We start from the raw sequence: 13,162 nt of genomic DNA, 5'->3' as shown, positions 1-13,162 counted from the left end.
CTGTCTGCTCACTTCAGCCACCAGCCTGGACCTGGAGTGAGCAGCTGAGAATAAAAATACACTCACACACTCAACAAATCGCACACTTCATTGCCTCAAAAATGGAGATGGAAGGGAATTTATTTTATAAAATCACCAGTTGTATACTTTAAGATTATAAACTGAAGGGTCTAGAAACAGCAGAAACAGCAGGCTGAGTGTGGAGGGAGATGGGGGGGGGGGGGGGGGTGGGGAAGAGGGAAGTGGCAGGAGCGGTCTCAGGGAGCAATGGGTCTCAGGAATGTTGCTGTCCAATTGTATCCCCATCTCTCCCAATCCTGACAACTCTTATTTCCAGAATTCCCCAGCGTACCTGGTTTTTGCTGTTTATTTGATTTGTTTCTTTCATAGTAATAAATTTAAACATCACAAACAGTACATACAGAAAATGCAGAGTTAAAGATTTTTTTTAATACACCACAGAATTCTCACTCTGCAAACATTTCCAATACTTGGGGACTCCCCCCAAAGTGACAACACTTGTGGATGTTTGAACTGATTCCATCTAACAGCCAAACCCCCTCTCCTCCACTCAGCTTCAATAAATACTCTAGGTTTGGGAAATTCCCCATTCATGGGACAACCTTTAACTATGGTGCTCCCGGTAAAGATGCTCACCCCCACTGGGGGTGGGACGGAGGGAGGGGGTGGGAGCTGGTCTTGATGGAGGAGCCCGAACAATGGCCTCACCAACTGGCAGCTCCATGTGTCTGGAAGGTTCATTCCCCTCCCCCCCTTTAGAATTAAGCAACTAAATAAATCAAGATCCCCTTTAAATAACTTGTTCCCCACGAAACTCAGCACCCCCAGGACCAGAGCCCAAAGACTTTGGGGAACCGGGATGTTTTGGGAGGGTGACTCATGTTCCAAACTTCCAGGTATCACCACACCCACAGACCTCCAGGAATCTGGAAAGCCTCTGTGGTCCCTAGACTGAATATTTACAAACGAGGAGCATGCTTGAAGCTCTGACACAGTCCCATCGTACCTTAGTGTTTGCTTTAGTGTAAGATTACAAAGCCAAGAAATCTGGAAATGATTTGAGTTTAAGCAACCAGGAAATTTCCCCTAAAATTCTAACATGTCTGAGAGTTTGTTTCAAACACATGGAATCAAATGGTAAATTTTTGAGTTTTTTTTTGTATTTAATGCAGCTTCCTCATTGCCTGGCTCTGCTTCCCTCAGGTCCTGCTCCAAACTAGTTTTGTTGTCACTGTTCCTCCAGCCACGATGGTTTTTCAGAGCTCGACACCTTCATCTTCACATTGAATTGTTTGAGGGTTTGCTCCAATTGCTGCTGGTTCCCAGCGAAGTAGGCCGAGATGGCATTGTGGAACAGCAGTAACTGTTTGTGCATCACTTTCACCTGCCGGGGAAACCACACACACACACAGGGTCAGAGACCCCCAGGGTCAGAGCCCCCTCAACCACCCACCCGCAGGGTCAGAGTTCCCATTCCCACCCCCACCCCCACCCAAGGTCAGTGCACCCCAGCATCAGCTCCCTCCTCCATCCCCATGGGTTAGGGAGATCTTGCACACCCTCCCCCACACCCACCAACTCAGAGACCCTATCGCTCTAACGGGTCAGAGACTCTGAAACCCCAGATCAGACACAGATCTATCACCTCACTCCTAATCTAAAAGACTACCACCTACAGATCAGAAAGACATCACACCTCCCTAGGACAGAGCAGTTAGGGACTGGAATGTACTGTCTGAGAGTGTGGGGGGAGGCAGGTGGAAATTAGATCATTTGCAGTGTTGGTGGAAATAGGAAGAATAAAGCTTTGAGCTGAATCCTTCTTGTAGAACCAGCACAAATACTAGACAAAGTACCCTCCATCTGTGCTGCACGCATTCTAGATCTGATTCCACCACCACCCACCTTGGTATCTCCACGGCCCTAGTACAAAACAACCACCATCCCCAACAACCAATTAGCACCTTATTCTCCTCCAGGAATTTTAGCTTGATGGTGACATCACTGCGTAATCTCTCGTACTTCTCCTTATGCACCAGAAACAGCTGCTGTGCCAGGTCGATCTTCGACAGGGTCAGTGAATCACGGGGTCCCAGGTTCAACTCCTCAAGATCCGTGCGATAAGCATCATACTCCAATCTGAAATAGACAGCACAGGGTTAGATACAGAGTAAAGCTCCCTCTACACTGCCCCTACATGTACCATCAATACTGGATACTTCCCCTGCAAATTCCTCTCTGGCTCTGAGCATGTGCCAAAGCCCAGAGTGAGCTGGAAACACAACAATTGGATCTCTCACTCTTAGCTACAGAGAACAGTGTCAATCGCCCCGCACTATTGTGTCGCCTACAAACATTACATTCAAAATAAAACAAAGATCTGCGGATGCTGGATATCAGAAAGAAAAACAAACAGCTGGAAAAACTCAGCAGGTCAGGCAGCATCTGTGGAGAGAAATCAGAGTTAACCTGTTGGATCCGGTCTGAACAAGGGTCACTGAACCCGAAACGTTAACTGTGATTGCTCTCCACAGATGCTGCCTGACCTGCTGAGTTTTTCCAGCAAATTCTGCTTTTGTAACACTACATTCCTTGTGCTTCCCCCACTAGACTGGCTGCCTGTATCACGGTGACATGGTTAGTTCAATCAAGTACCTTGCAATGCCAGTTCTAACACCACAGTTCTTGTGCAAACTGGGGGCTCAAGATGTCTTGCTTGTCTGGATAGAGGTTTGGCTGGCTAACAGGAAGCAGAGAGTCAGCATTAATGGGACTTTGGCCAATTGGTTGGATGTGGCAAGTAAAATCGCACAGGTTCTGTGCAAAGGCTTCAATCACTTATGAGGGAAGCAAATAACTGGTAATGAAATTCACCGACATTACCAGGATCGGTGGGAAAGTGTGCTGAAGACAACATAAGGAAGAATACAGACTCAGGGACAGATTGAGTGAGTGGGGAAAAATCTGACAGATGGAGCATGTTGATTTTGAGGTTTTCAAAATCAGGAATGAGCGAGACATGCCAATAGGGTGAAGCTGTTTCCATTCGTTAAAAAAGACAAAAACAAGACAGAATAGTTTTAATGTGATGTCCAAGTGAAGCAAGGATGATGAGAGAAAAAAAAGCTTTTCCATTCAGGAAGGTAGTTATGGTGTGGAATACACTGCTTGGAAATGTGGTGGAGGCAGCTTCAATTCAAGAGGCCACCAGATAGATACTTGGAGAGAAATAGTGTGCAGGGATATGGAGACAAGGCAGGAGATTGGCACTAGGGGATAAAACTGGTGCAGACATGGTGGACTGACTGGCCTCCTTTGGCACTATAACAATTCTGTGCTTTTGTGATGTGGGAAAATGTGAAGTGAAGTGTGAAATTCTGAGGCACAGAGGGATTCAGAGGGAGCTAACACCGGAGTCACAAGTTACTGCACATGGGCTCTGTCCTCTATTACAAGAGGAACCAGACATCAACGTGAGAATGTTACGCTGTAGTTATGAAGGGCATTTAATTGACTGCATGCAATTTTAAGCTCCTAGTGGAAGGACAGATGTAAATGCATTGCAGGTTAGAGGTGGTTTACTGGACTGATCCCTGGAAGGAGTGGGTTTTTAGATTAGATTAGATTCCCTACAGTGTGGAAACAGACCCTTTGGCCTAACAAGTTCACATTGACCCTCTGAAGAGTAACCCACCCAGACCCATTTCCCTCTGACTAACACACCTAACACTATGGGCAATTTAGCATGGCCAATTCACGTGACCTGCACATCTTTGGACTGTGGGAAGAAATTGGAGCACCCGGAGGAAACCCACACAGACACAGGGAGAACGAGCAAACTCCACACAGAGAGTCGCCCGAGGCTGGAACTGAACCCAGATCCCTGGCATTGTGAGGCTGCAGTGCTAACAACTGAGCCACCATGTTTTAAGAGGAAGATTTGGACAGACTGGGCTTGTTTCCACTGGAGTTTAACCGAGTTGAGGGGTGACTAAGATCACACACAATCAGGTGGTCACAGTAAAGCTAGTCTAGAGAAGATCTCTTCCACTGAGCCTGCACTGACCGGACTCGTACTTTCAGTCTGTGCCCATGTCACATCTTCAGGAGGCCATTCAGTCTTCCACCCTTTCCTGTTCTTTTGGTAAACCTTGCCTGATCTGTATTACAACATCCTTTCCCTCTACTGGCTCCAGACCTTTACCAACTATCTGTGTACTGATGTATTTATATGGACCTCTGCACCAAGTTTTCTCAGGTGGTGAGTTTGACTCCCCACTCCATTTGTGTGTGGAGGTATTCCCTGACATCACCGCTGAACAACACAGCTCAAGTTTGAAGGTTCTGACCCTTGACCTGAAATTCTTTCCCCCAAAAGTAAATAGTTTCTCAATGGTAGAAGACCTTCCAATCATCTTAAACATCTCAATCTTTTAAAATTAAGGCAATAGAAAATAATTCTGCCCTCTTAGTTGAAGCCTTTTACCCTCAGTCAGGTGAGTATTTGTTTCCTGAGTTCCTCAGCCTGCTCTATACTGTAATGGTCTCACCTGGCATTCTCAAACAGTTTGACAGTGAGCAGCGTATCTTCCATTGTCTTGTTGACCAGAGTGTTGATGCTCGATACAAAGAAGTTGATGGCTCCAAGCAATGTCTCCCCATTCTTACACAGCAGCTTCTGAGTATCAGCGTTATGTCCAAACTCCTCCTGTGTGGGGCATGACAGATACAGATAGAGAGAGAGAGAGAGAGAGAGAGAGAAAAAAAAAAGTTAACCCCAGGGTCAGCACAGGGACATGGACACCCACCACGGTCAGCACAGGGAACACCAACACCTCCCACCGGTAGCAAGACAAACCATACTCTCAGCCCGGTCGGTGTCTGTTGCCCGTGTCCATTGTGTACCTGGAGTTCGGGGGATTTCTGACTGAGATCAGAGAAAGACTCGCCCAGGGCCCGCTGTGTCTGCACCAGGTTGTAGAAATGGTTTGTGAGCGCTCGGGCAAGCCGCAGCACATTCTCGTATTTCCTCTTTGTGTCACGTAGGAGCTCGATCTGAGCTTCAAGTTCCAGGTCCACTGTCCGAGAGCCTCGACCAAACCTCTCCGAGATCAACTGCTTTGTACACTACAGACACAGCCAATGGTAATGTCTGTTAGACTGAAGTATTGGCATTAGCTCTGACTCTGTCACACAACCAACAATCTCAGATCATTCAGCAGCTGCCAGCTCTCAGACACACGTTATAAGAATGCAGAAAGTGAAAGCCTGGACTGCCCAATACTGCCACATTGAACCACACAGACCACATGTATTTCTGACCACAAACCTCAACACCACAAACATGATGGTGCTATCAGCATCAGTGCAATCTGACACACCAACACCTGGTTGTGGAGGTGGGAGGACAGCTTTTTAAAATTCATCTACAGGATGCCATCAGTGTTGCCCAGTCCAGCCCAGCCCAGCATATTACCACCTATCCATAACTGCCTTCGGACTGAATGGTTGGTCAGGCCATTTGAGAGGACAGTTAAGAGTCAACCACATTGCGGTGGGTCTGGAGTCATGTGTCAGCCTGAGTAGGTAAGGATGGCAGTTTTCCAACAACTGATAACGGGTTCCTGATCATCATTAGACTCTTAATTCCAGATTTTTATTGAATTCAAATTCAGCCATCTGTTGTGCTGGGACTTGAACCGGAGTGCCCAGAACATTACCCAGGTCTCTGGATTAATTGTCCAGGCTCACCTCCCCTGAGGTAGGCCAGACCAGGTAAGGACAGTAGATTTCCTTCCCTCAAGGACATTGGTGAATCGGATAGGTTTTTACAATAATTAACACGAAGGTGACAGTGCCGTGGTATTATCACTGGACTGTAATCCAGTGACCCAGGTAACATTCTGGGTCACCATGGTGGGATTCGAGCTATGTCCCTTGAATAATTAACAGGGTTCTGAATTAACCTTATCAATGTCCCACTGCCTCCCCCTTATCTTGAACCAGTGCAGTCCATGTGCTGTAAGTTGACCCACAATGCCCTTGGGGAGGGAATTCCAGGATTTTGATCCAGAGACAGTGAAAGAACGGCGATATATTTCCAAGTCAGGATGGTATTCACACACTAACACTCCCTTAACTTGGTAAGCAGTGAGAACGTGCTCTTTCAAAGAAGGCTAGATAAAGCAATTTCAACAGCAGGACATTGGGATACAGCACTAACAGGTACAGTGTCCATGTGCATCTGGAAACAGAGTAAAGGTTGGTGATTGGTGATCTGGGATGTGCAAGCTGGGGAGAATGGTGCAGCTATACCAGTACAGGAAGGGTACAGTTTAAATAAAAACAGAGAATGCTGGAGAAACTCAACAGGTCTGGCAGCATCTGTGGAGAGAGAAACAGATTTAACATTTTGATTTCATATGACTTGCCGCCTTTTGTTCTGGGCACCCTCCCTATCTGTTCCAATCATTCCCTTCTCCCTCTGTCAACAGCAGGAAAACAGTTTTCCAGCACCTTTTGGTTCTGAAATGCCATGCAGTGAAAGAGATCTGCAGAACAGAATAAGGCCCTTCAGCCCATCATGCCCATGCCAGTCAAAAACAACCACCTAACGATCCTGAACTCATTTCTCAGTACTTGGCCCTTTGCCTTGTCTGCCTTGGCATTGCAAGTGCCTTTCCCACCCTCACAGGCAGTGAGTTCCAGATTCCCACCACCCTCTGGGTGAAAAAGTATTTCCTCACATCCCCTCTAAACCTCTCGCCCCTTCCCTTAATCTACATCGTCTTGTTATTGATGTCTCCATCAAGGGAAAAAGTTTCTTCCTGTCTACCCTGTTTGTGTTCTTATCATTTCATAAATCTCAATCATGTCCCCCTCAGTCTCCTCTGCCTTAAGGAAAACAGCCCCACTCTGTCCATTCTCTCTTCATCACCAAAAGTCTGCAGCCCAGGCAACATCCCGGTAAATCTCCCTCTGCCCCCTCTCCAGTGCTATCACATTTCCCCTCTAATGTGGAATCCTGAACTGTAAACAGTTAGGCTGTTTCAGCATAACTATACACTACCCCCACCCCTATCCCACCCCCCACAAACTCTTAAATTCCATGCCTTGACTGATAAAGGCCAGTAGCTGAAAATGTGTTGCTGGAAAAGCGCAGCAGGTCAGGCAGCATCCAGGGAACAGGAGAATCGACGTTTCGGGCATAAGCCCTTCTTCAGGAATCCTGAAGAAGGGCTTATGCCCAAAACATCGATTCTCCTGTTCCTTGGATGCTGCCTGACCTGCTGCGCTTTTCCAGCAACACATTTTCAGCTCTGATCTCCAGCATCTGCAGTCCTCACTTTCTCCCTAATAAAGGCCAGTATACCATATGCCTTCATTTTTATCCATCTGCCCTGACATCTTAAGGGACCGGTGTAGAAGTACATCAAGGTCTCTCTGATCCTCTGTGCTTCCCAGGGTCCTACCATTCGTTTTCCATTCTCTTGCCTAAGTGCATCACCACACATTCATCCAGGCCGAAGTCCATATTTGATTTGAAACATTAACTTTCCACACTGTAAAGTAATCTAATCTAAAAAAACTTTATTCTCTCCACAAACACTGCCAGCCTTGCCGAATCTCTGCAGTATTTTTGGTTTCTATTTCAGATGTACAGAATCTGCAGTATCTTGCTTTTATCTGGGGGACAGTCTAACATGGGTCCTGATGTGCAGGTCTGGGGGGACATAGGTTAGCATGGGGAGTTACCCCATAACACAGATCACTCCCCTCCACTCACCTTGTAGGTGTTGATTCCCCACTTTTTCACAATGTCAAACTTCTCACCAGCGATCCCCCGGGATGACTCCTCACTGCCGGTCATCGGACCACTCTGCGATTGGTGAAGGTTACTACACCCTGGAAGGTGATACACACAAGAGACAAGATTACAGCAACCCCCAGCATTCTGCTACAGCTCTGACCCGGGACCGGGGAACTCTGCTCAGCTCTGACCCGGGACCGGGGAACTCTGCTCAGCTCTGACCCGGGACCGGGGAACTCTGCTCAGCTCTGACCCGGGACCGGGGAACTCTGCTCAGCTCTGACCCGGGACCGGGGAACTCTGCTCAGCTCTGACCCGGGACCGGGGAACTCTGCTCAGCTCTGACCCGGGACCGGGGAACTCTGCTCAGCTCTGACCCGGGACCGGGGAACTCTGCTCAGCTCTGACCCGGGACCGGGGAACTCTGCTCAGCTCTGACCCGGGACCGGGGAACTCTGCTCAGCTCTGACCCGGGACCGGGGAACTCTGCTCAGCTCTGACCCGGGACCGGGGAACTCTGCTCAGCTCTGACCCGGGACCGGGGAACTCTGCTCAGCTCTGACCCGGGACCGGGGAACTCTGCTCAGCTCTGACCCGGGACCGGGGAACTCTGCTCAGCTCTGACCCGGGACCGGGGAACTCTGCTCAGCTCTGACCCGGGACCGGGGAACTCTGCTCAGCTCTGACCCGGGACCGGGGAACTCTGCTCAGCTCTGACCCGGGACCGGGGAACTCTGCTCAGCTCTGACCCGGGACCGGGGAACTCTGCTCAGCTCTGACCCGGGACCGGGGAACTCTGCTCAGCTCTGACCCGGGACAGGGGAACTCTGCTCAGCTCTGACCCGGGACAGGGGAACTCTGCTCAGCTCTGACCCGGGACAGGGGAACTCTGCTCAGCTCTGACCCGGGACAGGGGAACTCTGCTCAGCTCTGACCCGGGACAGGGGAACTCTGCTCAGCTCTGACCCGGGACAGGGGAACTCTGCTCAGCTCTGACCCGGGACAGGGGAACTCTGCTCAGCTCTGACCCGGGACAGGGGAACTCTGCTCAGCTCTGACCCGGGACAGGGGAACTCTGCTCAGCTCTGACCCGGGACAGGGGAACTCTGCTCAGCTCTGACCCGGGACAGGGGAACTCTGCTCAGCTCTGACCCGGGACAGGGGAACTCTGCTCAGCTCTGACCCGGGACAGGGGAACTCTGCTCAGCTCTGACCCGGGACAGGGGAACTCTGCTCAGCTCTGACCCGGGACAGGGGAACTCTGCTCAGCTCTGACCCGGGACAGGGGAACTCTGCTCAGCTCTGACCCGGGACAGGGGAACTCTGCTCAGCTCTGACCCGGGACAGGGGAACTCTGCTCAGCTCTGACCCGGGACAGGGGAACTCTGCTCAGCTCTGACCCGGGACAGGGGAACTCTGCTCAGCTCTGACCCGGGACAGGGGAACTCTGCTCAGCTCTGACCCGGGACAGGGGAACTCTGCTCAGCTCTGACCCGGGACAGGGGAACTCTGCTCAGCTCTGACCCGGGACAGGGGAACTCTGCTCAGCTCTGACCCGGGAGAACGCAGGACAGGATGCAGCATTCTAGACTGAGAAACAAAGACTCTCAGCTTTCCCAAAAAGAATGGAACATCATTAACCCATACAGAATCACCACTGTCCTCCACAAAAATCCTTCACATGCAGGGAATTTAATCAGCTGGCCTGAGAGGTGAAGAACACTCCAATATTAACAGAGGGACACCACTACAACAAAAAACGCCTTTATTCCCCAGTCATTCCCACATTTGTTTCTGGTCACAAGCAGAGACGAAAAAGACTAAAAGGGACAAATGAGGCATGAAGTGGAAAATGAACAGACACAAAATCGGGTGTGTTTCCAGACAGAGGAGTGCTTTTTTCGGTGGGGAGGGGGAGGGTGGGGGGTTTGCGGTGCAGGATCGATACTCCTGTCTGACTGTTGGGAAGTCAGTTTGAATTGTATGTGATCAGTTGGTGTAAGAAGCTGAGATGGACAGTGATTTTGAGGGTATTGGCTAAATCTGACAGATACTGTGGCTTCTCATTTACTTAATGTGGGAGAATGGTAAGTAACAAGAGGTGAACAGGGAAATGGAGAGCAGTCACTGCTTGCTTGGCCTTAGGGAGAGATCTTTGAGGAGAAAGTGAGGTCTGCAGATGCTGGAGATCAGAGCTGAAAATGTGTTGCTGGAAAAGCGCAGCAGGTCAGGCAGCATCCAGGGAACAGGAGAATCGACGTTTCGGGCATAAGCCCTTCTTCAGGAATGAGGAAAGTTTGTCCAGCAGGCTAAGATAAAAGGTGGGGAGGAGGGACTTGGGGGAGGGGCGTCGGAAATGTGATAGGTGGAAAGAGGTCAAGGTGAGGGTGATAGGTCAGACTGGGGTGGGGGTGGAGAGGTCTGGAAGAAGATTGCAGGTTAGGAAGGCGGTGCTGAATTCGATGGATTAGACTGAGACAAGGTGGGGGGAGGGGAAATGAGGAAACTGGTGAAATCCGAGTTCATCCCTTGTGGTTGGAGGGTTCCTAGGCGGAAGATGAGGCGCTCTTCCTCCAACCGTCGTTTTGTTGTGGTCTGGCGATGGAGGAGTCCAAAGACCTGCATATCCTTGGTGGAGTGGGAGGGGGAATTGAAATGTTGAGCCACAGGGTGGTTGGGTTGGTTGGTCCGGGTGTCCCAGAGGTGTTCTCTGAAACGCTCCGCAAGTAGCCGGCCTGTCTCCCCAATATTGAGGAGGCCACATCGGGTGCAGAGGATGCAATAGATGATGTGTGTGGAGGTGCAGGTGAATCTGTGGCGGATATGGAAGTTTCCTTTGGGGCCTTGGAGGGAGGTGAGGGGGGAGGTGTGGGCGCAAGTCTTGCACCTCCTGCGGTTGCAGGGGAAGGTACCGGGAGTGGAGGTTGGGTTGGTGGAGGGTGTGGACCTGACAAAGGAGTCACGGAGGGAGTGGTCTTTACGGAATGCTGATAGGGGAGGGGAGGGAAATATATCCTTGGTGGTGGGATTCTCCTGTTCCCTGGATGCTGCCTGACCTGCTGCGCTTTTCCAGCAACACATTTTCAGCTTAGGGAGAGATTGCCCCACAGAGTGCAATTCCTGCAGAGCAAAGATGGGCAAACAACTGATTGCAAACAACAGGTAGGACAATCAGGCAGGGTTTCTGCTCTTATCATTTTCCAGTGATCCTTGAGTTACAAAGAGGGGAAATCAGGCAGGGTTTCTGTTCTTGATCACTTTTCAATGATCGCTGGGAGAGACAGAAAGAGCACCAGCAGCCAGTGATCTACATGAGGCAGGTTAGTCAAGGATGTTGCCTAGGTATGAGACAGAGTTTTAGAGAGAGTAAGAAAATGGGGGAGGAGAGAGATTTTGAGAGTGTGAGCCCATGAGTGTGCTGAAGAGGGACACTCCATGTTATATACAAGGCCTCCACGTTGCATTATTATTTGGAGATTTACACAATGGACTTAAATCTCATAGCATTCTGAAACTTCACAAAAATGAAATCAAATACAGCAGATAGGATAAGAGGAGGTAAAGCAATGGGACAGGACAGGGGGCGCGGGGGGAGGGGGGATTTGTTCACCACAGAGGAGGGCAATCAGGATTGAAAGGGCAGGGATACAGTGGAGAGTATTTACCATAACTTGGGTGTAAGGGCAAAACATTCTGCTGCAGGACTGAGGGAGGGGGAGACAGGCTGGGGTGGAGCTGAAGGAGGAGAGGAAGGGTCAAGGATATCTTTCTCCCATTGCAGGGCAGTAAAGGAAGGGGGAGGCAGCTGTCGGCACAGCGTTGTACCTGGTGAGGTGTTGCCCTGACTGGCTATCCTACTGGCAGCAGACCTGCTGGGTGAGATTAGCACAGACCGTGGTGCCAGGGCTTTCACACGTGTGCCTGGAAACAGTGAGAAAGAAATAGGAGGGATGGATGAAAGGGATCAGGGAAGTGAGAAAATGAAGACATCAGAAGACAGCAAACGCACAAACAACGCTGAGGGAACGAGCAGCTGGGGAGGGATTAGAACATCCCCCATCAAGGCAGGAGTCCAAGACCTACTCCAAATATGCAGACACAGTCCAGGTCAATACTCCCAAAACTCATACTGAGGGAGTGCCACACTCTAGAACGGTCAGCGCTGAGGGAGTGCCGCACTAGTGGAGGGTCAGTGCTGAGGGAGTGCCGCACTAGTGGAGGGTCAGTGCTGAGGGAGCACTGCACTGACGGTGGGTCAGTGCTGAGGAAGTGTCACACTGTTGGAGGGTCACTGCTGAGGGAGTGCCGCAATGTCGGAGGGTCAGCCCTGAGGGGAGTGCCGCAATGTCGGAGGGTCAGCCCTGAGGGGAGTGCCGCAATGTCGGAGGGTCAGCCCTGAGGGGAGTGCCGCAATGTCGGAGGGTCAGCCCTGAGGGGAGTGCCGCAATGTCGGAGGGTCAGCCCTGAGGGGAGTGCCGCAATGTCGGAGGGTCAGCCCTGAGGGGAGTGCCGCAATGTCGGAGGGTCAGCCCTGAGGGGAGTGCCGCAATGTCGGAGGGTCAGCCCTGAGGGGAGTGCCGCAATGTCGGAGGGTCAGCCCTGAGGGGAGTGCCGCAATGTCGGAGGGTCAGCCCTGAGGGGAGTGCCGCAATGTCGGAGGGTCAGCCCTGAGGGGAGTGCCGCAATGTCGGAGGGTCAGCCCTGAGGGGAGTGCCGCAATGTCGGAGGGTCAGCGCTGAGGGGGTGCCGCACTGTCGGAGGGTCAGCGCTGAGGGGGTGCCGCACTGTCGGAGGGTCAGCGCTGAGGGGGTGCCGCACTGTCGGAGGGTCAGCGCTGAGGGGGTGCCGCACTGTCGGAGGGTCAGCGCTGAGGGGATGCCGCACTGTCGGAGGGTCAGCGCTGAGGGGGTGCCGCACTGTCGGAGGGTCAGCGCTGAGGGGGTGCCGCACTGTCGGAGGGTCAGCGCTGAGGGGGTGCCGCACTGTCGGAGGGTCAGCGCTGAGGGGGTGCCGCACTGTCGGAGGGTCAGCGCTGAGGGGGTGCCGCACTGTCGGAGGGTCAGCGCTGAGGGGGTGCCGCACTGTCGGAGGGTCAGCGCTGAGGGAGTGCCGCACTGTCGGAGGGTCAGCGCTGAGGGAGTGCCGCACTGTCGGAGGGTCAGCGCTGAGGGAGTGCCGCACTGTCGGAGGGTCAGCGCTGAGGGAGTGCCGCACTGTCGGAGGGTCAGCGCTGAGGGAGTGCCGCACTGTCGGAGGGTCAGCGCTGAGGGAGTGCCGCACTGTCGGAGGGTCAGCGCTGAGGGAGTGCCGCACTGTCAGAGGGTCAGCGCT

At 51.6% G+C, this 13,162-nt stretch overlaps 1 protein-coding gene across 9 annotated transcripts in view; it reads right to left on the bottom strand.

Annotated features, from left to right (window-relative positions):
- Positions 1 to 351: 351 nt before the first annotated feature.
- LOC122550997 (arfaptin-2-like) overlaps positions 352 to 13,162 on the bottom strand; it is a 46,199-nt gene continuing 33,388 nt past the window's right edge. For 8 of the 9 annotated variants that reach the window (XM_087988523.1, XM_087988522.1, XM_087988524.1 and 5 more), the window contains 6 exons: positions 11,657 to 11,752; positions 7,808 to 7,926; positions 4,927 to 5,148; positions 4,572 to 4,729; positions 1,986 to 2,160; positions 352 to 1,405 (listed from right to left, as the gene is read on the bottom strand). In XM_087988523.1, coding sequence (XP_087844649.1) covers positions 1,250 to 1,405; positions 1,986 to 2,160; positions 4,572 to 4,729; positions 4,927 to 5,148; positions 7,808 to 7,926; positions 11,657 to 11,752 — 926 coding nt within the window. In that variant the 3' untranslated portion in view covers positions 352 to 1,249. The remainder of the gene's footprint in view (positions 1,406 to 1,985; positions 2,161 to 4,571; positions 4,730 to 4,926; positions 5,149 to 7,807; positions 7,927 to 11,656; positions 11,753 to 13,162) is intronic. The other variant, XM_087988526.1, reaches the window with a different exon arrangement.

Source organism: Chiloscyllium plagiosum, unplaced genomic scaffold, assembly GCF_037043375.1.
Source record: "Chiloscyllium plagiosum isolate Xiang-an unplaced genomic scaffold, Cpla_swu_hap1 HiC_scaffold_6, whole genome shotgun sequence".
Lineage (NCBI taxonomy): Eukaryota > Metazoa > Chordata > Chondrichthyes > Orectolobiformes > Hemiscylliidae > Chiloscyllium > Chiloscyllium plagiosum.
Note: the sequence above shows the minus strand (reverse complement) of the source record. Positions and strands in the feature narration are given on the sequence as shown.